The 24,410-nt window shown below is 41.4% G+C and overlaps 1 protein-coding gene across 12 annotated transcripts in view; it reads right to left on the bottom strand.

Annotated features, from left to right (window-relative positions):
• Window positions 1-24,410, bottom strand: part of AFDN (afadin, adherens junction formation factor) — a 438,519-nt gene that overhangs the window by 70,613 nt on the left and 343,496 nt on the right. For 9 of the 12 annotated variants that reach the window (XM_082249807.1, XM_082249808.1, XM_082249806.1 and 6 more), the window contains one exon: window positions 1,361-1,396. The exons of the other annotated variants lie outside the window; for them this stretch is intronic. In XM_082249807.1, coding sequence (XP_082105933.1) covers window positions 1,361-1,396 — 36 coding nt within the window. The remainder of the gene's footprint in view (window positions 1-1,360; window positions 1,397-24,410) is intronic. 12 annotated transcript variants of the gene reach the window in all.

Below are 24,410 nucleotides of genomic sequence, written 5' to 3'. Positions count from 1 at the left end.
CCTTTTTACACAATGCACAGGATTAACCCTTTAGGTTCCACAGTGAGTATAACAAGCATGCTTTACTGCATATACAGGATGATTTTACTGTTGTGGGTTTAGTAACACTAAGATATATGAACAGTACACTTCATTACAATACGTAAAGGTCACGACACATGGTAATTAATAAAATGTTGTACATTACAGCAGGTAAGTTAGAGAAAATAGTACAACAATTGCAATCAATCACATGTTGACGGGAATTATTAGAAAGCACAGGGGTAGAAAGATTTGTTAGATGTGCAAAGACACAGGAAAGGGATGAAAAGGTAAAAAAAAAATTGAGGTGACACAGGAAGGTAAAAGTGACAAGCTTTTCATGATCCTCATTTGATTCCGAAACACTAAAACTACTTTAACATATTTTCCTAAGAATGCTAGCACTACTTTTTTATTTTTCAGCTAATAGTTCCCACCATCAGGAGGGTCACATGTTGCCAGACAAATGATCGAATTTTCGCAGCTATGATTCTCATTACATGTTGTAAGATAGCTATATGCAAATTTTCATACCTGCATTATACAGCTTGGTTTACTTGAAAGCAACTGTTACGGTCAGTAAATCTCCATAGGGATTATCATTTACCTACTCATCTTTTAGAGTGCAAGTTCATTTGGGCAAGGTTCTAATTTTTATTTCATCAGTTAATCGGTAGGTTCTAAAGTATTCATTACAGCCCTTATGTTCTCTAATTGTTTGGGTCTACAGAAGATATTTGTGCTATCAAAAAGAAATCGCAGTGAAGAACTAGAGGCTTTTATTAACAATACTTGTAAAATGTACTTCTACAACTGAATTCAGTCCTCAATTTAAATGAAAACATGGACTGTATTTTCTGTGTTATTGCCTAACAATAGAAAAAAGCCATTGGCTTTATGTTACCAGTCCCAAATACCAAGATACGCTGGCTTGTACATAAAACACTGAGTAAGCACAAAACAAAAGTATTTAAAACAGTGATCGGCAACCTTTGGCAATCAAGCTGCTTACTGACCAATAGCTGGCCAAGACTCCTAGAAAATTCACTTCAGACACAGCTGAATACCAAAGTTGCCCATCCCTGACAGAGACAGGTCTACAAGAACAGAACAGATAAATGTAAGAAAGAAAGAACAATGGCATTCAGAAACTAGAGATACTACTTCCAGGCAAGGCATGCTTCAAAAACAGGAGGATTTCTTCCAAAAACAGGACAGCAAAGACAAAGCAAAGACAGCACAGCTAATACTACAGAAAAAAGTGTGAAATTACAGAAGAGAAAAGGGGGGGAAAAAGACAGCAAGATGTTTGAAGAGCGAAAGAAAATGCAGAACATACCAAATCTAGAACAGAGATTGCTGGCATAGCAGTCTGCTGCAGATAGCAAAAAAGGAGAGGGGGGAAAAAAAGATGCTAAGTGAAAAAAATCATTAAACTGGTATTCTCATAAAGCAATGCAATGTCTCTTTTTGATGCTCCAGCCGTTTGTTTATCCATGCACCTAAGAGGTAAATAAAATAAAACTGCAGCACAATGCACAACAGAAATGTATAATGTAAGAGGAGGCAAGCAAAAGCATGTAAATTAACAATTGTGAAGAGAGCTTATTTATAGTAGAAAACAACCCCCCCCCCCCCCCATTTTTTCATTGAAGACTTTCATACTAATAAAACACACGACAATTGTTATCCAGAACAAACATAACTGTATATCCTGCACTTTTGTACAGGCATAAGTATATGTAAAATAGGGTTTTATGGCCTTAGGGAGTAGATTGATGGTGCTGGAATTTTGAGACGCACCTAATTGCTGATAACTTTTGTCAATATTAAGCTAATGGTGTCTGCGGGCATCTGGATGATAGGGGAACAGCTCCCGTTAAAAACTGAAAGATTATCACAATCACCTTTGGTTGTTTAGAAAACCTTTAAAACTGAAACTGCAATGCCACATTGAATAGTTAAGTCTCAAATTAAGTTTATTCTAATTATTTAGGTTCAAAATCCATTGCCTTTTAGGAGGAAAATGACAATCAGTGCTAAAGCATGACATTATACGTAGAAAATAAAATCTTTTTGACAGTAACAGAATAAAATTGCAATCAAATATGAATTTTATTTAAAAATCTAACTAGTAGTAGAAACATATTACAAGTTTTAGTTTGTCGTATACACCATGTCTATCTATAGCATTTTTATATATATATATATATATATATATATATATATACACACACACGCACACACTATATTGTCAAAATTATTGGGACACCTGCCTTTACACGCACATGAACTTTAATGGCATCCCAGTCTTAGTCTGCAGGGTTCAATATTGAGTTGGCCCACCCTTTGCAGCTATAACAGCTTCAACTCTTCCAGAAGTGAATTTGTGAGGTCAGGCACTGATGTTGGCCAAGAAAGCCTGGCTCACGGTCTCCGCTCTAATTCATCCCAAAGGTGTTCTATCCTGTTAAGGTCAGGACTCTGCAGGGCAGTAAAATTCCTCCACCCCAAACTCGCTCATCCATGTCTTTATGGGGTCCTCAATGCTGAGAAATACAGGCAGATGGTTATCTATCATGCTATACCATTAGGAAGGCATGCGACTGGCCTCAACTGTATTCTACAGCAGGACAACAACCCCAAACATACAGCCAGTGTCATTAAGAACTATCTTTCATGTAAAGAAGAACATGGAGTCCTGGAAGTGATGGTTTAGCCCCTACATAACCCTGATCTCATCATTAAGCCTGCCTGGGATTACATGAAACTTTAGAAGGATTTGAGGCAGCCTACATCCAAAGATGATCTGTGGTTAGTTCTCCAAAATGTCTGGAACAACCCACATGCCGAGTTCCTTCAAAAAGTGTGTGCAAGTTTACCTAGAAGAATTGATGTTTTGAAGGCAAAGGGCAGTCACACCAAATTTTGGGCTGCTTTGGATTTATCTACTGTTCATTTACTTGTTTTTTTTAATTTTTTTATTAGGGTTAGGGTTGAACCAATACCAGGCATTTACGCAAAAATGCTCCGATACCAGAAATCAATACCGGAAGTGACGTCAGCTTGGAACCGGAATACCTCCTCCACCTCTCTAGCCGGCTCTTCTAGCGGGTGCCATTCCAGCCTCCTCCTCCCCTTCGGCCGGTTGCTGTCTCTGGCGGGTGCCATCCCTGCTGCCTTCTCCCCTCTGACGGGCTTTCTTCTCTAATGGGTGCCCTCCTCCTCCCCTCTGGTCAGCTGTCACTTCTGCCTGTTGCCTCCTCCTCCTCTCTGCCAGCTGCCACCTCTACCCCATATCTCCAAATGACCCTCCCATCCCAATCATCTCCCCCCCCCCCCCCCAGCGATCACAACCTTTTCTATCCCTCTCTCCAAGCTCCCCCACCCCACTATCATTTCACCCCACCCTCAACTACCCTGCCCTCACTTACCTCTCTACTCCCCCCTCACCCTGCCCTCACCCCAGCCTCAATCAACTACCTAACAAACCCCCCCCATCCCCTCTGGCCAGCTGTCACTTCTGCCTTTTGCCTCCTCCTTCGGTCAACCAGCTGTCACTCTGCCCCTATGTCTCCCAATGAACCTCCTATGCCATCCCCCCAGTGATCACAACCTTTTCCATCCCAGCTCTCCCAACCCACCTCAGCTACTCTGCTCTACCCCCCCCACCCTGCCTTCACCTAACTTCCAAACCACCCCTCTACCTACTCTTCCTAAGCGATAGGTATCGGTATTTGGTAAAGGTGAGTACTTAAAAAAAGGTATCTGTACTCATAGTTGGTGTTAACTAAATGGTATTGGTGCATTCCTAAACTTTTTAATAAAAATAAACTACAAACCCGATTCCAAAAAAGTTGGGACACTGTACAAATTGTGAATAAAAACAGATTGCAATGATGTGTGAGTTTCAAATTTCAATATTTTATTCAGAATACAACATAGATGACATATCACATGTTTAAACTGAGAAAATGTATAATTTTAAGGGAAAAACAAGTGGATTTTAAATTTCGTGGCATCAACACATCTCCAAAAAGTTGGGACAAGGCCATGTTTACCACTGTGTGGCACCCCCTCTTCTTTTTATAAAAGTCTGCAAACGTCTGGGGACTGAGGAGACAAGTTGTTCAAGTTTAGGAATAGGAATGTTGTCCCATTCTTGTCTAATACAGGTTTTTAGTTGCTCAACTGTCTTAGGTCTTCTTTGCCGCATCTTCCTCTTTATGATGCGGCAAATGTTTTCTATGGGTGAAAGATCTGGACTGCAGGCTGGCCATTTCAGTACCCGGATCCTTGTTCTACGCAGCCATGATGTTGTAGTTGATGCAGTATGTGGTCTGGCATTGTCATGTTGGAAAATGCAAGGTCTTCCCTGAAAGAGACGACGTCTGGATGGGAGCATATGTTGTTCTAGAACTTGGATATACCTTTCAGCATTGATGGTGCCTTTCCAGATGTGTAAGCTGCCCATGCCACACGCACTCATGCAACCCCATACCATCAGAAATGCAGGCTTCTGAACTGAGCGCTGACAACAACTTGGGTTGTCCTTGTTCTCTTTAGTCCGGATGACATGGCGTCCCAGTTTTCCAAAAAGAACTTCAAATTTTGATTCGTCTGACCACAGAACAGTTTTCCACTTGTGCCACAGTCCATTTTAAATGAGCCTAGGCCCAGAGAAAACGCCTGCGCTTCTCGATCATGTTTAGATTTGGCTTATTTTTTGGCCTATAGAGTTTTTAGCTGGCAACGGCGAATGGCACGGTGGATTGTGTTCACCAACAATGTTTTCTGGAAGTATTCCTGAGCCCATGTTGTGATTTCCATTACAGTAGCATTCCTGTATGTGATGCAGTGCCGTCTAAGGGCCCGAAGATCACGGGCATCCAGTTTGGTTTTCAGGCCTTGACCCTTACGCACAGAGATTGTTCCAGATTCTCTGAATCTTTGGATGATATTATGCACTGTAGATGATGATAACTTCAAACTCTTTGCAATTTTTCTCTGAGAAACTCCTTTCTGATATTGCTCCACTATTTTTCGCCGCAGCATTGGGGGAATTGGTGATCCTCTGCCCATCTTGACTTCTGAGGGACACTGCAAACTCTGAGAGGCTCTTTTTATACCCAATCATGTTGCCAATTGACCTAAGTTGCAAATTGGTCCTCCAGCTGTTCCTTATATGTACATTTAACTTTTCCGGCCTCTTATTGCTACCTGTCCCAACTTTTTTGGAATGTGTAGCTCTCATGAAATCCAAAATGAGCCAATATTTGGCATGACATTTCAAAATGTCTCACTTTCAACATTTGATATGTTATCTTTATTCTATTGTGAAAAAAATACAAGTTTATGAGATTTGTAAATTAGTCCATACCTTTTTTATATTTTTTAATTTGTACAGTGTTCCAACTTTTTTGGAATTGGGTTTGTATTAGCACTCTTATTTCCGAAAGCATTCTTAATTTACAGATTTTTTTCCCCCACACCTGCCTAAAACTTTTGCACAGTAGTGTATCCAGAATATATGTATGTGTAACACAACCCCAATATATAAAAAGTTTGGACGCTGTGTAAAATCCACATAAAACAGAATACATGGATTTGCAAATCTAAAACCCATATTTTATTCACTATAAAAATAGAACGAAGAAAACTACAAGAAAATAAGGGGAAATGTTTAAATTGATAGCAAGTATCAGGGCAACAAAAAGCTGGTAAAGTGGTACTAACAAGAAAAAACATTTTGCAGCTTATTGAGTTAATTGGCAACAGGTCAATAACATGATTGGGTATGAAAAGAGCACCTTAGAGAGTCTAAACAACTATGAAGTAAAGCTGGGTAGATGTTCATCAATTCTATGAAAAACTGTATCTAAAAATTTTCCAACAATTACAGAATAACGTTCCTCAACGTAAAATTGCATACACTTTATATGTTGAGAAATCTGTGCGCAAATATGCAATATGAAATGCAATATCAGATGACCGTAATTGTTAGGCCTTCAGATGGCACTGTATTATAAACAGGCATAATGCTGCAATTGCATGGGTCCCAAAAAAATAAAAAATCACTTTTTTCATGGTTTACCATGCCATCCAAAAATGCATAGAAATACAGAAACACTGTCTGCCCTGGGCCAAAGCTCATTTAAAATGGTCTGTTGCAAAGTGGAAAACTGTTCTGTGGTCAGACTAATTACATAGTTACATAGTAGGTGAGGTTGAATAAAGACAACAGTCCATCCAGTTCAACCTGTGTAGGTGTGTGCGGCTGTAATCATCTCACATACCCCTGAAAGTTCTGATCCTTGAGATGTACGTCTAATAGTCTTTTGAAAGCCACCATACTACCCGCAGAAACCACCTCTTGTGGTAGAGAATTCCACAATCTTGTAGCCCTAACAGTAAAGAACCCCCCACGTTGCCTGAGGTTAAAACGCTTCTCCTCTAAATCGCATTGTATGCCCCCGAGTCCTCATGCAATCCCTTCGACTAAACAGCTTTTTTCTAAGCTGAGATCCCCATTGAGATATTTAAAAATTGCTATCATGTCTTCCCTCAGGCGTCTCTTCTCCAGGGAGAATAAATCAAGCGATTGCAGACGCTCTTCATAATCAAGGTCCTCTAATCCCCTAATCAGTTTAGTTGCCCTTCTCTGGACTCTCTCCAGCTCCAACACATCCCTCCTGAGGACTGGCGACCAGAACTGGACAGAATACTCCAGATGCGGTCGGACCAGAGTTTTATAAAGTGGAAGGATTATAGACTTAGCTCTGGAATACATCCCTTTCTTTATGCATGCTAATATTCTGCTAGCCTTGGCAGCTGCCGCTTGACATTGCATGCTGTTGCCTAGTCTATCATCAACCAAGACTCCCAGATCTTTCTCCATTTTTGATTCTCCTAAGGGTTCCCCTCCTAATGTGTATTGTGCTTTTATGTTTCTAGTCCCCAAGTGCAAAACGTTACACTTCTCCACGTTAAACCTCATTTGCCAAGTCGTTGCCCACTCCGTTATTTTGTCCAGGTCATCCTGTAGGATATCTGCTTCATGCTGTGCAGTTATTGCCCTGCCCAATTTTGTGTCATCTGCAAAAACTGATATTGAACTACTGATCCCGTCCTCAATGCTGTTTATGAATAAATTGAACAAGGTTGGCCCCAGGACTGAGCCTTGGGGGACCCCGCTTACTACCTCCTAATGGAAATTTTGTGGCAGCCTTAGGCGCTGTGTCCTCCAGACTAAAGAGGAGAGGGACCTTCTGGCTTTTTAGCAACGCTCAGTTTATTATTATTATTATTATACAGGATTTATATAGCGCCAACAGTTTGCGCAGCGCTTAACAAAATGAGGGCAGACATTACAGTTACACTACAATTTGGAACAAAAGGAATCAGAGGGCCCTGCTCGTTAGAGCTTACAATCTAAGTTTAGAAGCCTGTATCTCTGATAGTATGGGGCTGCATTAGTGCATATGGATTAGGCACATCTAGAAAAGCACCATCAATGCTGAAAGATACACTGCCCGGCCAAAAAAAAAAGTCGCCACCTGGCATTAACTAAGCAACTAACTTAACTAAGCATGCAGTAACTATCCTATTGGATAGTTATGCATGTGCCCAAAGAATGAGGTCAGCTGACTACCTGAATATACTGAATGACCAGGTTATTCCATCAATCTTTTTCTTCCCTGATGGCACAGGCATATTCCAAGATGTCAATGCCAGGATTTAATCGGGCTCAAATTGTGAAAGAGTGGTTCAGGGAGACCTCATTTTCACACATGCATTGGCCACCACAGAACCAGATCCAGAAATTAACCCCACTGAGAATCTTTGGGATGTGCTGGAGAACACTTTGCATAGTGGTCTGACTCACCCACCATTTGGTGAAAAATGAATGCAACACTGGACAGAAATAAATGTTGACATTGCAGAAGCTTATCAAAACAATGCCACAGCGAATGCGTGCCGTAATCAACGCTAAACACAGTCCAACTAAATATTAGAGTGTGTGACCTTTTTTTTTTGGTGGGGACTTTTTTGGCCGGGCAGTGTATATCCAGGTTTTAGAGCAGCATATGCCCAGGCAAGAATGGAACAATTTTTTTCCCCCCAAAACTCCAGTATGTCTAAACCGCTGGCATCAAAAATGAGTACACCCTTCAGTTAAAATATCCAAATTGGGCCCAAAGTGTCAATATTTTGTGTGGCCACCATTCATTTCCAGCACTGCCCTTAACCCTCTTCGGAATGGAGTTCACCAGAGCTTCACAGGTTGCCACTGGAGTCCTCTCCACTCCTCCAGGATGACATCATGGAGTCATTGCACTCCTCCAACTTCAATTTGAGGATGCCCAACAGATGCTCAATAGGCTTTAGGTCTGGAGACATGCTTGGGCAGTCCATCTTTATCCTCAGCTTCTTTAGCAAGGCAGTGGTTATCTTGGAGGTGTGTGGGGTCATTAGGTTGGAATACTGCCCTCTGGCCCAGTTTCTGAAGGGAGGGGATCATGCTTTGCTTCATTATGTCACAGTACATGTTGGCTTTCATGGTTCCCTCGAACTGTAGCTCCCCAGTGCCGGCAGCACTTATGCAGCCCCAGACCATGACACTCCCGCCACCATGCTTGACTGTAGGCAAGACACACTTGTCTTTGTACTCTTCACCTGGTTGCCACCACACACGCTTGATACCATGTCAACCAATAAGTTTATCCTGGTCTCATCAGACCACAGGACATCATGGTTCCAGTAATTCATGTCCTTAGTCTGCTTATCTTCAGCAAACTGTTTGCGGGCTTTCTTGTACATCATCTTTAGAAGAGGCTTCCTTATCGGACGACAGCCATGCAGACCAATTTGATGCAGTGTGCGGCTTATGGTCTGAGCACTTCTAGGCTGACCCCCCCCCCCCCCCCTCTTCAACCTCTGCAGCAATGCTGGCAGCACTCATATCTATTTCCCAAAGACAACTCCTGGATACGACACTGAGCACGTGCACTCAACCTCTCTGGTCAACCATGGTGTGGCCTGTTCTGAGTGGAACCTGTCCTGTTAAACCGCTGTATGGTCTTGGCCACCGTGCTGCAGCTCAGTTTCAGTCTTGGCAATCTTCTTATAGCCTAGGCCATCTTTATGTAGAGCAACAATTCTTTTTTTTTTAAATCCTCAGATTTTTTTGCCATGAGGTGCAATGGTGAACTTCCTGTGACCAGTATAAGCGAGTAATGGGCCATACACACTATAAGATTTTCTAAAGACTTTTTCCTTTAGACTTACCAAAACCATATAATATGAGGTCAAACCTAAACACTTTCAATTTGTATGCAATCTGGCAGGCCCTTGCACTACATAGAAAAGGTAAATCTGAAGGAAATCTAACCACAAAAGTTGGATAGTGTGTATCGAGCTTAAGAGTGAGAACACCAAATTTAAAACACCTGTTCCCCATTCACACCTGAGACCTTGTAACACTAACGAGTCACATGACACCAGGGAGGGAAAATGGCTAATTGGGCTAAATTTGGACATTTTAACTTGGGGGTGTACTCACTTTTGTTGCCAGCGGTTTAGACATTAATGACTGCGTGTTGAGTTATTTTGAGGGGACAGCAAATTTACATTGCAAGCTGTACACTCACTACTTTACATTGCAGCAAAGTGTAATTTCGTCAGTGTTGTCCCATGAAAAGATTTAATAAAATATTTACAAAAATGTGAGGGGTGAGCTCACCTTTTGTGAGATACTGTATAAATTGATATATACTGAACAAAATTATAAACGCAACACTTGTTTTTGAACCCATTTTTCATGAGCTGAACTCAAAGATCTAAGAAAACTGGGATTCATCCATGAAAAGAACACCTCTCCAAAGTGCCAGACACCATTGAATGTGAGCATTTGCCCACTCAAGTTGGATACGATGACGAACTGCAGTCAGGTCGAGACTCCGATGAGGACGAGCATGCAGATGAGCTTCCCTGAGACGGTTTCAGAAACTTTGTGCAGAAATTCTTTGGTTATGCAAACCGATTGTTGCAGCAGCAGTCCGGGTAGCTGGTCTCAGACGATCTTGAAGGTGAAGATGCTGTATGTGGAGGTCCTGGGCTGGTGTGGTTACACGTGGTCTGCGGTTGTGAGGCCGGTTGGATGTACTGCAAAATTCTCTGAAACGCCTTTGGAGACTGCTTATGGTAGAGAAATGAACATTCAATTCACGGGCAACAGCTCTGGTGGACATTCCTGCAGTCAGCATGCCAATTGCACGCTCCCTCAAAACGTGCGACATCTGTGGCATTGTGCTGTGTGATAAAACTGCACATTTTAGAGTGGCATTTTAGTGTGGCCAGCCTAAGGCACACCTGTGCAATAATCATGCTGTCCAATCAGCATCTTGATATGCCACACCTGTGAGGTGGATGGATTATCTCGGCAAAGGAGAAGTGCTCACTAACACAGATTTATACAGATTTGTGAACAATATTTGAGAGAAATCGGCCTTTTGTGTACATAGAAAAAGTCTTTGATCTCTGAGTTCAGCGCATGAAAAATGAGGGCAAAAACAAAAGTGTTGCGTTTATAATTTTATTCAATGTATATAATTTTACTCGGTTATTGTCAAAAGAATATTTTAATTTATACGTTAGGTCATGTTTTGGCCCTGAGGAGTATTTATTTGGGTACTGAACCAGGCGATTTTCAGACAGTGTGTTCCCAGCTCAAGTCCATCATTTGGCAAAAAGCGATTTGTATACAGCTTTAAATCTTTGCTTGGCTGTGAAGCATGCACCCTAAAGTGATTGCCCTCGCCTTTCCAATGCTCCCACTCTGCTGAATCTGCTGTTGATGGTCTGGTAAAAAGCCTGATATTTCCAGGTATGGCAAAGCACATGACACCTCCCCTTGTCTTTCACAATTCAGTACTCTGAGCAGCCAGTTGTCAGGTCCCAACCCCATCAGATGAAGGTCAAGAGTGTAGGGAGAACATGCTTAGCTCTGAATAGGTTATGACTTTTACAAACATACATTAACTTTGGTGCCTCAATGGCTATTAAATAATTTAAATATCTAGAAACAATATAATTGCAATAACAATTGAAAAAACTGTGTGACTTTCCTGCTAAAAAAAAAAAAAAATCACCCTCAATATTTCTATTACAGGACACACTATACCTATAAGGAATCGTAAAAAAACCTGGAAAATGGAAAATGAAAAGAATTTACAAAAAATGAATGCAAATAGAACACTAAACCCTAAGATCTCAGACTTGTAAGTACTAATTTAGCCTATGGTTTCAAATATAACATTTTTAGAGCTGCTGGAATTTTTAGACATTGACATTCATTTCTCTCACAGAGTTCTCAAAAACATTAGAACTTAGTATCACAGAAAATCATCATACATCCAGGAAACACTATGCGATTAGTAAAACCCCCCACCTGTGTCAAGCAAAAGCTTTTTCACAATTGTTTTTAAATAAACCATCATCTTAATAAAACCTCATAATGCACCTAATTAAACACCATTCAACACCTTGTGAAATTTGAAACATCACCATGCATCTGACAAAAACTCACTACAACACAATCTCAGTGTACATGTGAAAAAAGCAAAACAAAAAAAAAAAAAAAAAAAAAAAAAAACTGTTTTTTGTTTTGATAGACCTTTGCCGCTCACACCTGATGTATTATCTTTTGGGAACATTCCCTTCTGTTTTCTTACTTTATTTTGCTAACAGCAGAACAAGTTATTTATATGCCCAACTGCCCTTTAGCAGTTGTAGAATTTGTATTGCTTTCTTTATGTGAAATACCTGGTGGTCCTACAGTCCCTTTGGTTTCATATTAAAAATTGACTACACTAAGCAGGAGAGCACAGCGTTGTCAGTTCTCTAACTGTGCTGGGAACTCAGCCTGCTCTCCTCCAATGATCACACTTGTTCTAACATGCCCCGGCTGCACAGCCATTCACTGGAAACCTCTGTGTGCTGCTGCTTCTCCCTCCCCCCCCATAATTTGTTGGCATTATATAAATGACAACAAACATAATAGAACAAACATGAGGAATTTTCATATGCAAGATGATCTTTGGTTGGACAGAGAACAGGATGTTTGTGAGGTGCACAATAAGAAGACTTGATGATTTCTTCAGGCATACTGTGGGGAAAATTATTATTTGATCCCATACAGTTTTTGTAAGTTTGCACACTTACAAAGAAATTAGGGGTCTATCATTTTTATCTGAGGTGTTTTTTAAATGATATACAGAATATCAACCAAAAATCCAAAAAAAAAACCTGATACAAATGTTATAAATTGAGTTGCAGTTCAGTGAGTACAATAAAATAAAATAAAAATATTAAAGTACCTGCGCTGCTTATCTACCAATTATGTGCCTTGTGTATAAAAAACAAATTGATATTTAATCACCAATAATGTGCAAAAAATGCTTGTGCCTGAACTGTACCGAATAAAACAGTTATACGAAGTTTACAAATATGTGCATAAAGGTACAATATATAAATTACTTAAGTGACTAAAAATATTAAATGAATAAATGGATAAATAAAGGCCAGAATACGAAAGCCCACCTATTTATTTATTTAATAACTTATTTAATATTTATTAGTATGCCCTTTATTAGGTGGCAATATTTATAGGACAATAGTATAATGTAAACTGGTGTGGGCCAATAGTATAATAATATATTATAAGAATACATTATATATAAAATACTTTTTTTGAGGTTTTAAGGTGCATATATTGATAGGTGTCTATTATAAGTTCAACGATTGCTGTATACGTATTAGTTTATTGTTTATTGCTATGTTGTGTTATTATGTAATATATGTATTCGTATACGTTGCTTCGGTTGCAAGGAGACACCGGAATTGGGCAGACCCTAAATATCCAGAATATATAAAATATATGAGTAGTATATAAATGAAGTAGGATCGGCATCCTGGTATTTAAAATAGAGGGATAAGGCTGGATTAAGATGGCGATTAACAGGAAGTTTATCGCATTGAGTCCTAAGATGGCAGTGTTCTACTTCCGGTTCCTCCAGGTGTCCGCAATAATGTATTCGTGTAAATCATATAAATAGTAGTACGTGCTCGTGACGCACCCGCTTTTGATAACGCTCTGATTGGCGGAGCGAAACGCGTCAAGCCGTCTGTTCGATTACGTACTACGCAACGTCCGGCCACATCCGACTTCCGGGGACAGGGGTGTAGCGCATGGCCATTTGTTTGGCGGCCCGTGGGATTGTGAAAGGCGTATTGTTTTCTACAACACTAAGTGTATTTTTATTATGTGCAACAAATAAAGCTCCGATATACTGCACGATGATAGTACCTCTCTTTTCTATGAGCAATACCTGGAAGTTGTGAGCTGCAGAGTATCCTAAAAGCAGATTGGCTGGCGGTCCCTCGAGGTTATCACCACCAAGGACTATTCTTAAGGCAGTTTATTATTTGGCTTCTGGTGAGTAGGGGACCGAGAGGGGAGCACCTACTCACGAATATTGAGCACCGGCACCTTACATGAGCACGCGGCACTTTGATCTTTTGTTTGGCACAAAGACTTTCACTATAATATCACATTATTGATTGAAGAATATATGAACTGTATCACAAGAATTTACTTTGGAAGATATTTATTTATCCATTTATTCATTTAATATTTTTTTTTTGATGGGCATTTTTTTTTTTCATTTAATATTTTTAGTCACTTAAGTAATTTATATATTGTACCTTTATGCACATATTTGTAAACTTCGTATAACTGTTTTATTCGGTACAGTTCAGGCACTAGCATTTTTTGCACATTATTGGTGATTAAATATCAATTTGGTTTTTATACACTAGGCACATAATTGGTAGATAAGCAGCGCAGGTACTTTAATATTTTATTTTATTTGTTTAAAGGCACCCCCATTTTTTAACAGCAGCAGCTTATTAATATTTATATATTCATTAATTTTAGCAGATATAATCCTAAGCGCTAGCCTTACGCACCTTATAGTGAGTAAAATAAGTATTTAATCATCAAGCAAAACATGACTTAGTACTTGGTGGAGAAACCATTGCTGGCAAGCACAGAGGTAAAACGTTTCTTGCAGTTGGTTACCAGGTGTACACTCACCTCAGGAGGAATTTTGGTCCACTCTTTTTTACAGATCTTCTCTAAATCCGTAAGGTTTCTTGCCTTTCCCTTGGCAATTTGAAGTTTCAACCACCTCAAATTTTCTATAGGATTAAGGTCTGGAGACTGGCTGGGCCACTCCATGACCTTAACCACTTAAGCCCCGGAAGATTTTACCCCCTTCCTGACCAGGGGGTATTTTGCGATTCGGCACTGCATGACTTTAACGGACAATTGCGCGGTCGTGTGACGCTGTACCTAAACAAATTTGGCGTCCTTTTTTTCCCACAAACAGAGCTTTCTTTTGGTGGTATTTGATCACCTGTGCGATTTTTTGATCACGCGCTATAAACAAAAAAAGAGCGTCAATTTTGCAAAAATAGCAATATTTTTCACATTTTTTTATATGAAATTCCCCCCCAAAAAAATGTAAAAATCTAAATTTTTTAAAATTTTCGGCCAATTTGTTTTATGCTACCTATGTTTGGTAAAAAAAAAAAAAAAAAAAAAAAAAAAAAAAAAATCGCAAAAAGCGTATTTTAATTGGTTTGCGCAAAAGTTATCGCGTTTACTAACAAAGGGAAAGATTTTTGTCATTTTTGTTGTTTTTTTCTTTTAACGCGTAATGGCGGCGATCTGCGATTTTTTTTGCGGTACTGCGACATTGCGGCGGACAGATCGGACCCTTGACTGACATTTTTGACACTTTTGGGGTTACCAGTGACATTTCTACAGTAATCAGTGCTATACATATGCACTGTTACTGTAAAAATACACTGGTAGTGAAGGGGTTAACTTTATTAGAGAGGGAGGGGCTGTGTGTGTCCCTAGGGGCGTGCTTTCTACTGTGATTGGCTGTGGCTTCAGATGTATGAAGAGTGATCGACGGTTCTACATAGTACACAAGCCGCCTGACTTTCTCCCTCTCCCCCGCCGATCACCGAGTGACCGGCGGACATCGGGTCCGCTGGTCACAAGCGCGGGGGGGTCCGTGACCACGCGGGGGCGCGCGCTCGCTCCCTAGACCCTCACAAGCTAGTGACGTAGCCCTACATCACTTTGCCTGTGAGGGGCTGACTGCCGACGTAGATCGGCGTTAGGCAGTCGGCAAGTGGTTAATGTGTTTCTTCTTGAGCCACTCTTTTGCCTTGGCAGTATGTTTTGGGTCATTCCCATGCTGGAAGACACATCTTCAGTGTTCTGGCTGAGGGAAGAAAGTTCTAAATCCCAGATTTTACAATACATGGCCCGTCCATTGGCCCCTCAATACGGCAAAATCGGCTTGTACCTTTAGCAGAGAAACAGCCCCAAACCATAATGCTTCCACCTCCGTGCAGGAATGGTGTTATTAGGGTCATGGGGTTTTTCTTCCTCCAAACACGGCGAGTCGCGTTAATGCCAAAAAGCTAAATTTTGGTCTCATCTGACCACAGCACTTTCTCCTAATCCTTTGAATCATTTAGATCAGGGATCCTCAAACTACGGCCCTCTAGCTGTTGTGGAACTACACATCCCATGAGGCATTTTTAAACTCTGACATTCCCAGACATGACTAGGCATGATGGGAAATGTAGTTCCTGAACAACTGGAGGGCCATAGTTTGAAGACCTCTGATTTAGATGCTCATTGGCAGACTTCAAATGGGCCTGTACATATGCCTTCTTGAGGAGGGGTGCCTTGCGAGTGCTGCAGGATTTGAATCCATAGCAGTGTATTGTGTTACCAATGGTTTGGTGACTGTGCTCCCAACAGCCTTGAGATCCTTCACAAGTCCGTCCCGTGTAGTTCTGGACTAATCTCTCACTTTTCTCATGATCAACCTAAGCTCATGAGGCAAAATTTTACATGGAGCTCCAGACCGAGGACAATTGATGGTTATTTTGTATTTTGTCTCCTTCTCACCAAGCTTCTTGCTGATGGTCTTGTAGCCCATTCCAGCCTTGTGCAGGTCTCCAATCTTGTCCCTGAAGTCCTTTGACAGCTCTTTGGTTTTGCCCATGATGGAGAGGTTTGAACAGAAGATACAGTAGATATTCTGTGGACAAGGTGTCTTTTATACACATAAGTTGTCTTTAGGAGCATCTTCTTAATTTGACAGGACTAATCTGTGTACCACATGAGCACTTACTGTAGCCAGTCTGCAGGAGCCATAATTATTGTTGGTTGATGGGGGATCAAATATTTTATTCAACTTAACTGCAACTCAATTTGTATCATGTGTTTTTTCTTGATTTTGGGTTGATATGCTGTCTCTATCATTTAAAATACACCTATGATAAAAATTATAGACCCTCCATTTCTTTGTAAGTGGGAAAACTTACAAATTTTTTGCAGGGGATCAAAATTATTTTGGCCACTGTAAAGTGAGATGCTGTCTGATGCAGGACATTTTCCTGATAGCAGAAGTATGATGCCCTAAAATTGATATTGTACTTACATCTCACTTCCTCTCACACAGCTTGTCATTTCCAATGTTGTTTCAAAATATAACACTATATTAACAGAAAATGATGGTCTTATTAATGTTTCTTTTGAACAAACGATTCATGTAAATTTTATCAGTAATGTATCAAAAAACCTTGTTCTGTATATTGTTAATAGTCATATATGTGCACAGAGGTGGCCATATTTGCTCTTTATATAAGCAAGCTTCCCTACCTGTTTGCTGCTAACCCTTATAAGACCATCAACAGACTTTGCAGTAAAACTGTAAAACTCCCACAATGCTTAGTGAAAGTCTGATATCATGTGATCAGGACTTCCTAGGCTTAGAAGGAGTATTTTTTTTCTTTTGTAATACTAAAACCAAAGAAAAATAGCATTAGGGGAAGATCTAGTGTCAGGCTCACCATTTTGCAATAAGTCTGCAATTCCCAGAGATCTTCTTGACCCAAAGAGCAATAGTTCAAGTAAAATAAGAAAGGGGTTTTGTTACTCTAAACACAAATGCTAGAATACCTGATTACACTCACCAAAGGTAACAGTATTTCTCCCCTCACCAAGTTCTAAAACAATTTACAGTACAGTTTGAGCACCACTGCTGATAAATAAAAATGAACAGAAATCCTTTAGAAAACACAGTTTAGGCCCCTTTCACACGGTCCGCATTCCATTGCGGACCATGCTCTGCTCAGCAGGGATCGATCCGCCGATCCCCGCTGAGCCGGCGGATGACAGCTCTGTCTCCGCACTGTGTGCGGAGAGGGAGGTGTCAGAGCCCCACTGCTCTCTATGGGGAATCGGATGAGAGCGGACCGCCTGTCCGCTCTCATCCGATCCCCAGGACAGATGGAAAATAGGGTTTCCATCCGTCCGGATTTCACGGACAGGATCGGATGCAGATGGCAGCGGGTGTCAGCAGACATGTCACCGCTGACATCCGCTGCTCCATAGGGCTGAATGGGGCATCCGATCAGATCCGCCTAAAAAACTGACAGGCGGATCTGATCGGAACGCCCGTGTGAAAGAGCCCTTAGTCTTGGACTATATCCAAGAATTTGCTGAAGAAAACAGTATCAGTAGTAATCCAAATGGGTTTACAAAGGGTCGTTCCTGCCATGCCAGTCTGTTAACATTATACGAGGAAGAGTGCGGTCATCTAGATAGGGGGAAAAGTGTGAATGTGGTGTATCTGGATTTTGCAAAAGCATTCGATACGGTTCCCCACAAATGCTTAATCTACAAGCTGAGATCTGTAGGCATGGACCATAAGGTCTGTTCTTAGATAGAAAACTGATTACAGGGGCGTTTCCAAAAGGTGATAAATAACGTATACTCAGACTGGTCTGGAGTGGTAAGTGGGGTACCCCAGGGCTCTGTCTGGGGAACAATTCTGTTCAAACTATTCATAAATTATATAGGAGATGGGATAAATAGCTCATTCTCCGTTTTTGCGGAGGACACAAAGATAAGTAGGGCAATAACTTCACATAAGGATATAGAAATTTCTAGAAGGACCTGAATAAAATAATGGGGTGGGCAACTACATGGCAAATGAGGTTTGGAGAAATTTAAGGTCATGCACTTGGGGGCTATAAACATATGCAAACTACTCACTAGGGGGAGAACATATGGGGGACTCAAGGATAGAGAAAGATCTAGGGGTCCTAGTAGATAACGTACTGAGCAATAGCATGCAATGTCAAGCCGCAGGTCCCAAAGCCGGCACAAAATTAGCATGCATAAAAAAGGGGATATACTCCAGAGATAAAACTATAATCCTGCCACTTTATAAAACTCTGGTTCGGCCTCATCTGGAGTATTCCGTCCAGTTCTGATCAACAGTCCTCAGAAGGGATGTGCTGGAGCTGGAGAGGGTCCAGACAAGGGCAATGAAAATAATAAGGGGACTGGAGGACCTCAATTATGAGGAATGACTACAGGCACTAAATTTGTTCTCACTCAAGAAAAAACGACTCAAACGTAGGAAAAAAAACTATTCAGTCTCAAGAGTGTAAGAGGACACAGGCCACACAATGGGATTGTAGAAGAGGTTTAACCTCAAACTGCTCAGGGTTTTTTTTAATGTCAGGGCAAGAAGGATGTGGAACTCTCTTCCACAATTGGTGGTGGCAGCGGAGAGTATTGATATTTTTAAAAGATTATTAGACGTGCATCTTAAAGAACACAACATACAGGGATACCGGAAATAATTACTTACACTAACACATGCACACCTACACAGGTTGAACTGGATGGACTATTGTCTTTATTCAATCTCACCTACTATGTAACTACGTATCTAAAGCAGCCCATAGGCGAGTGTTTTTTTCCTCTTTTTCTAAACCAACTGGATTCCCCCAGCCACACACTTGATGTGGATATCCTTATCACATTCCCGCCCCCTGAATAGATGGTTCTGCATTGCAGGCTATAGCCTGCAGCTGATAAAGTAGATAAAATCCAACAGGGTGGTTGTACAGAAATCAGACAGTAGATAGGACTTCTCTACAACCTTCCTGCCCATAACGGGATCGAAAATCAGCCCGTCCAGCTGAACAGATCAAATTTCGATCCAAGTATGGTAGGCATTAGAGTGCGCAAGAATGGTATCATCCCTGTGCTACAAAATATGAGCGGGAAATCCCAACACTGCTGCAATATCCGAGGAAAGGATATTAGTAAAGAAGAGTCCCTTGCACACCATATAACATGAATAAAAGCAGCAAAATTCCTTTCCAAAGCTGGTAACAACCGATCTGGCTCGGGAGCCGCTCGATCGTTACCCGGGTGAGCGGGAGGGGACATCCCCCCCCCCCGCGACTTTGCTCGGGGCTCCCATTCCACCGGGAGGCCCGAGCACCCAGCCGGCGCGTCCGCCGGCTGGATGGAGTCCCGATCAAAGCCGGAAATGGCTTCAATCGGGTCTCCAATGACGGAACCCGGAGGCGGCGTCCATGACGTCACTTCCGGGTTACTCTGCTGCAAAAGGCGGCAGATTTAAAAAACCGCTGTATGCAAAAACGCAGTTTTCCGCGTCTTGCATACATAAAAGTGAAGTGGAGGGGTCTAGAGTCTTTTAGAGTAAAGTTAAAGAGTACCTGTCACTGCATATTGGTGTCACAAGGGATGTTTACATTGCTTGTGACAGCAATAAAAGAGATAAGATTTTTTATTTTTTTTTTAAAACCTGTAATAAAGTTAAAAAATAAATAAATTGGTAAAAAAAAACTAAATAGGAAAAAATTTTTTTTAGCTGCCTCGGTCACCGTTAGCTCGCGCACAAAAAAAAAACGTATACGGAAGTCGAGCCGCAAATGAAATCGCTGTTCAAACAAACACATGTGAGGTATCACCGCGATCGCCAGAGCGTGAGCAATAATTTAAAAACAAGAGCTACACTCTAACTCTAAACTGGTAACCGTTAAAAAAATTTAAAGCGTCGCCTATTGAGATCTCTATTGACCGTAGTTTGTCGCCATCCCACGGGTGTGCGCAATTTTAAAGCGTAACATGTTGGGTATCTATTTACTCGGCGTGACATCATCTTTCACAATATAGAAAAAAAAAGGGCTAACTTTACTGTTTAGTATTTTTTAAATGCAGTGAAATGTGATTTTTCAAACATTTTCCAAAAAAATGGCGTTTTATAGACCGCTGCGCAAATACCGCGTGACAAAAAATATTGCAATGACCGACATTTTATTCTCTGCTAAAAAAATATATATATAATGTTTGGGGGTTATAAGTAGTTTTCTAGGAAAAAATACTGATTTTAACTTGTAAACATAAAGTGTCCGAAATAGGGCTTAAGTGGATAAAGTGGTGAAGGATTAGAACCTCTGATAGGTTTTTGTTGTCTATGTCCACACTGGGTAGATTCAACCAATATACAGGTGCATATAATAAAATTAGAATATCATCATAAAGTTTATTTCAGTAATTCAATTCAAAAAGTGAAATTCATAATTTGTGTAGATGTGGTACACACAGATCTATTTCAAGCATTTCTTTCTTTTCATTTTGAAGCTTATGGCTTACAGCTAGTGAAAACCCAAAATTCAGTATCTCAGACAATTAGATTACATAAGATCAATTAAAAAAAAAAAAAAAAAAAAAAAGATTTTGAATACAGAAATGTTTGCTTACTGAAAATGATGTCCATGTACAGTATAGTATGCCTGCAATACTAATCATCACTGACTGGAAACTGCACCACAGAACTCATGCAACTTGGATCCTGTGCCTCTCCACTCTTACTCCAGACTCTGGGACTTTGATTTCCAAATAAAATGCTACATTTTTTGATTGGTCTTATGCAATATTCTAATTTTCTGAGATACTGAATTTTGGGTTTTCACTAGCTGTAAGTTGTAATCATCAAAATTAAAAGAAAGAAATGCTTGAAATATATCACTGAGTATATGCTTGAAATATATCACTCGTAGCACAGCTATATAAAATATATAAATATAAAATATATAGAGTTTTACTTTTTGAATTGAATTACTGAAATAAATTAACTTTTTGATGATATTCTAATTATATGAAATAAGCATCTGTATTTTTTCTTGAAAACCCTTGTCACTGAGATAGAAATTGATGGGAAACCCCAAATTGTACAGTTAACACCAGAACAAGGGTGAAGGTATATCTTACAATGGGGACATTTGTTCCAGTGACAACTGTAAAATGGGGTAAATCCCCTTACTTTGTAGAGATTTCCTCACACTTCCTATTGTGTCTCTAGAACAAGAAGTGACAATAAAAGATAAAAATGCATTTGCAGCACATACCTTTTAATAATGCAGCTCAAATTGAATTATTTTACATATGCAGGTAAAATTTAAAGTTAGGAAAAACTTTGAAATCACTATCAACCCAAGTGTACTTTCCTGGAAAAAAAATGGATTTTTGTCTTACCATAAAATCCTTTTCTCTGATGTTCATTGATGGACACAGCTCCATATCTTCTTGACCCTTGAGTTATGCTTCCCCCTACAGGAGTAGGACATTAGGAAGAAAAAAGTTTGACTACGCCTATAGGGCAGTCTCAGGGGGTATACTCCCACTTCCTGCTATAGGTTTCTCAGTTTTGTAACAAGCAGTGTCGGAAGAACATATAACCCAACTCAATAGAGGGGTGGGTGCTGTGTCTGTCAACATCAGAGAAAAGGATTTTACGGTAAGACAAAAAAATGGATTTTTGTAAGAACTTACCGTAAAATCCTTTTCTCTTAAGCTCATTGACAGACGTAGTCTTCTTGATTCTCAAGAGCTGGGTTATGTTGTCTCCGCAGGAGTAGGACTAGGCAGAATGACAAAAACGTTCTGGCTCCACCCTAGGGGGCAGTCCCTGAGGGTATATCCTCCCTCTCTCTGCTACAGGGAATCAGTTCTGTTTAAAGCAGTACAGAGAATTTAACCCAACCCAACTCAATGATAGAGGGGCGGGTACTACGTCTGTCAATGAGCTTAAGAGAAAAGGATTTTACGGTAAGTTCTTACAAAAATCCATTTTTCTCTATCGCTCATTGACAGACGTAGTCTTCTTGATTCTCAAGAGCTGGGACATCCAGAAGCAGTGCCACAAATGAGGGGTGGGATTGACAAAATCAAATCCAATCTAGTAGGCCCAACTGGTGCCAAACTAGAAGTTTTAAAGGCTCATTATAAACAAAGAATGAGACTAAAAGAAAAAATTTTCCAACGGAAAAAAACCCTCGAGGTAGACCACTGGTCTCCTCAAATTGCGGCCTGCAAAACCTTGCGGCCAAATGAGGCATCAGACGATGCCATTACATCAACTTTATAATGTTTAGAGAAGGTATGCACCGACGACCAGGTAGCCGCCTTGCACACCTGGACCACTGACGCCTGATGGCGAAAGGCCCATGACGCACTAAGTGCCCGAGTGGAGTGCGCCTTAACAGGGAACGGGGGCTCCCGACCCTTAATAGAATAAGCCTGCACTACCGTCTGTCTGATCCATCTGGAAATGGTCGCGGCAGATGCAGGCAACCCCTTTTTGGGTCCATCTGGGATCACAAAAAGTGAATCCGTCTTGCGAAACGAGTCTGTCGTTTTCAAGTATACCCTGATCGCCCGGACCACATCCAAGGAGTGCAAAGCAAATTCCCGAGGATGACTGGGCTTAGGACACAGGGAAGGTAATACAATTTCTTCATTCAGATGAAATTCTGAAACCACTTTTGGTAGGAAGGATGGATTCGGACGAAGAACCACCTTATCTCTATGAACCACCAGATATGGTGAACGACAAGATAATGCGGCCAGTTCTGACACCCTGCGTGCAGAAGTAATAGCCACCAAGAAGGCCACCTTCTGGGACAACGTGGGTAGAGGAATCTCCCTAATATCTTCAAAGGGAGGTTTCTGAAGAACCGACAACACTAAATTAAGATCCCAGGGGGGTAACGGCGCGTGCACTGGCGGAGCCAGATGTCGCACCCCCTGGATGAAGTTCCGCACCAAGGAATGAGTAGCCAAAGGCTTTTGAAAGAAGATGGCTAATGCTGAGACCTGACCCTTGATAGTACTCAAGGCCAGTTTCTGCTCAACCCCTTGTTGCAGAAAAGCCAATATTCGACTAATCGAATAAGACCGAGGACGGAACCCCAAAGGTTCACACCATGCAATGTAGGACTTCCATGTGCGATGATAAATCTTTCTGGAAGTCGCTTTCCTTGCTTCAACTAGAGTAGGAATAACTGAAGCTGACAAACCTTTGTCCTTCAGCACCTGGGTCTCAATAGCCAGGCCGTTAAAGCCAGCGATCGTAAAGCAGGATGGAAGATCGGTCCCTGAGACAGTAGATCCTCCCTGAGAGGAAGTCTCCATGGGACGTCCGCCACCAGTCTGACCATGTCGGCGTACCAAGCTCGACGAGGCCAGTCCGGAGCTACCAGGACTACTGGGATTCCTTCCTCCTCTATCCTGAGAAGAAGTCTTGGCAGTAACGCGAGAGGAGGGAAGGCATATATTAGCTGGTATTGCCCCCACGGGGCGATCAGTGCGTCTGCGGTTTCTGCTAGAGGATCGCGGGAGCGAGCCACGAATCTCTGAACTTTCCTGTTGAATCGTGATGCCAACAGATCCACATCCGGGGTGCCCCACCGTAGGCACAACTGGTGGAAAACGTCTGGATGGAGGGACCATTCCCCCTGATCCAGGGTCTGACGGCTGAGATAATCTGCCTGCCAATTCTCCACCCCCGGAATGAACACCGCAGAGATTGCTGGAACAAATCGTTCCGCCCAGCGAAGAATGCAAGCCACTTCTTTGGCCGCTCGGACACTCTTGGTGCCCCCCTGATGATTGACATAAGCCACGGCCGTGGCATTGTCCGACTGGATCCGAACCGGGCTGCCCTGGAGCTGCTCGGTCCAGTGAATCAGACAAAGTCTGATCGCTCTCAGTTCCAATACATTTATCGGTAATCTGGATTCTTCCGGGGACCAAAGTCCCTGGACAGATAACTGACCAAGAATTCCTCCCCATCCGGATAGACTGGCATCCGTGGTCACTATCGTCCAATATATTGGCAGAAATGACTTTCCCTGGCTGAGCATTGGAGACCGAAGCCACCAAACCAGAGACTCTCTGGTCTGTTTGCTCAATCGTATCTGATTGTCCAGGGATTCCGGATTCCGATTCCATCTGAGAAGAATCTCTTGCTGAAGAATTCGGGTATGGGACTGGGCAAATGGGACTGCTTCGAATGAAGCCACCATCAACCCCAGAACCCTCATGCACGTCCGAAGGGAAGACCAGC

Source organism: Pelophylax lessonae (genome assembly GCF_965119305.1).
Source record: "Pelophylax lessonae genome assembly, chromosome: 3".
Lineage (NCBI taxonomy): Eukaryota > Metazoa > Chordata > Amphibia > Anura > Ranidae > Pelophylax > Pelophylax lessonae.
Note: the sequence above shows the minus strand (reverse complement) of the source record. Positions and strands in the feature narration are given on the sequence as shown.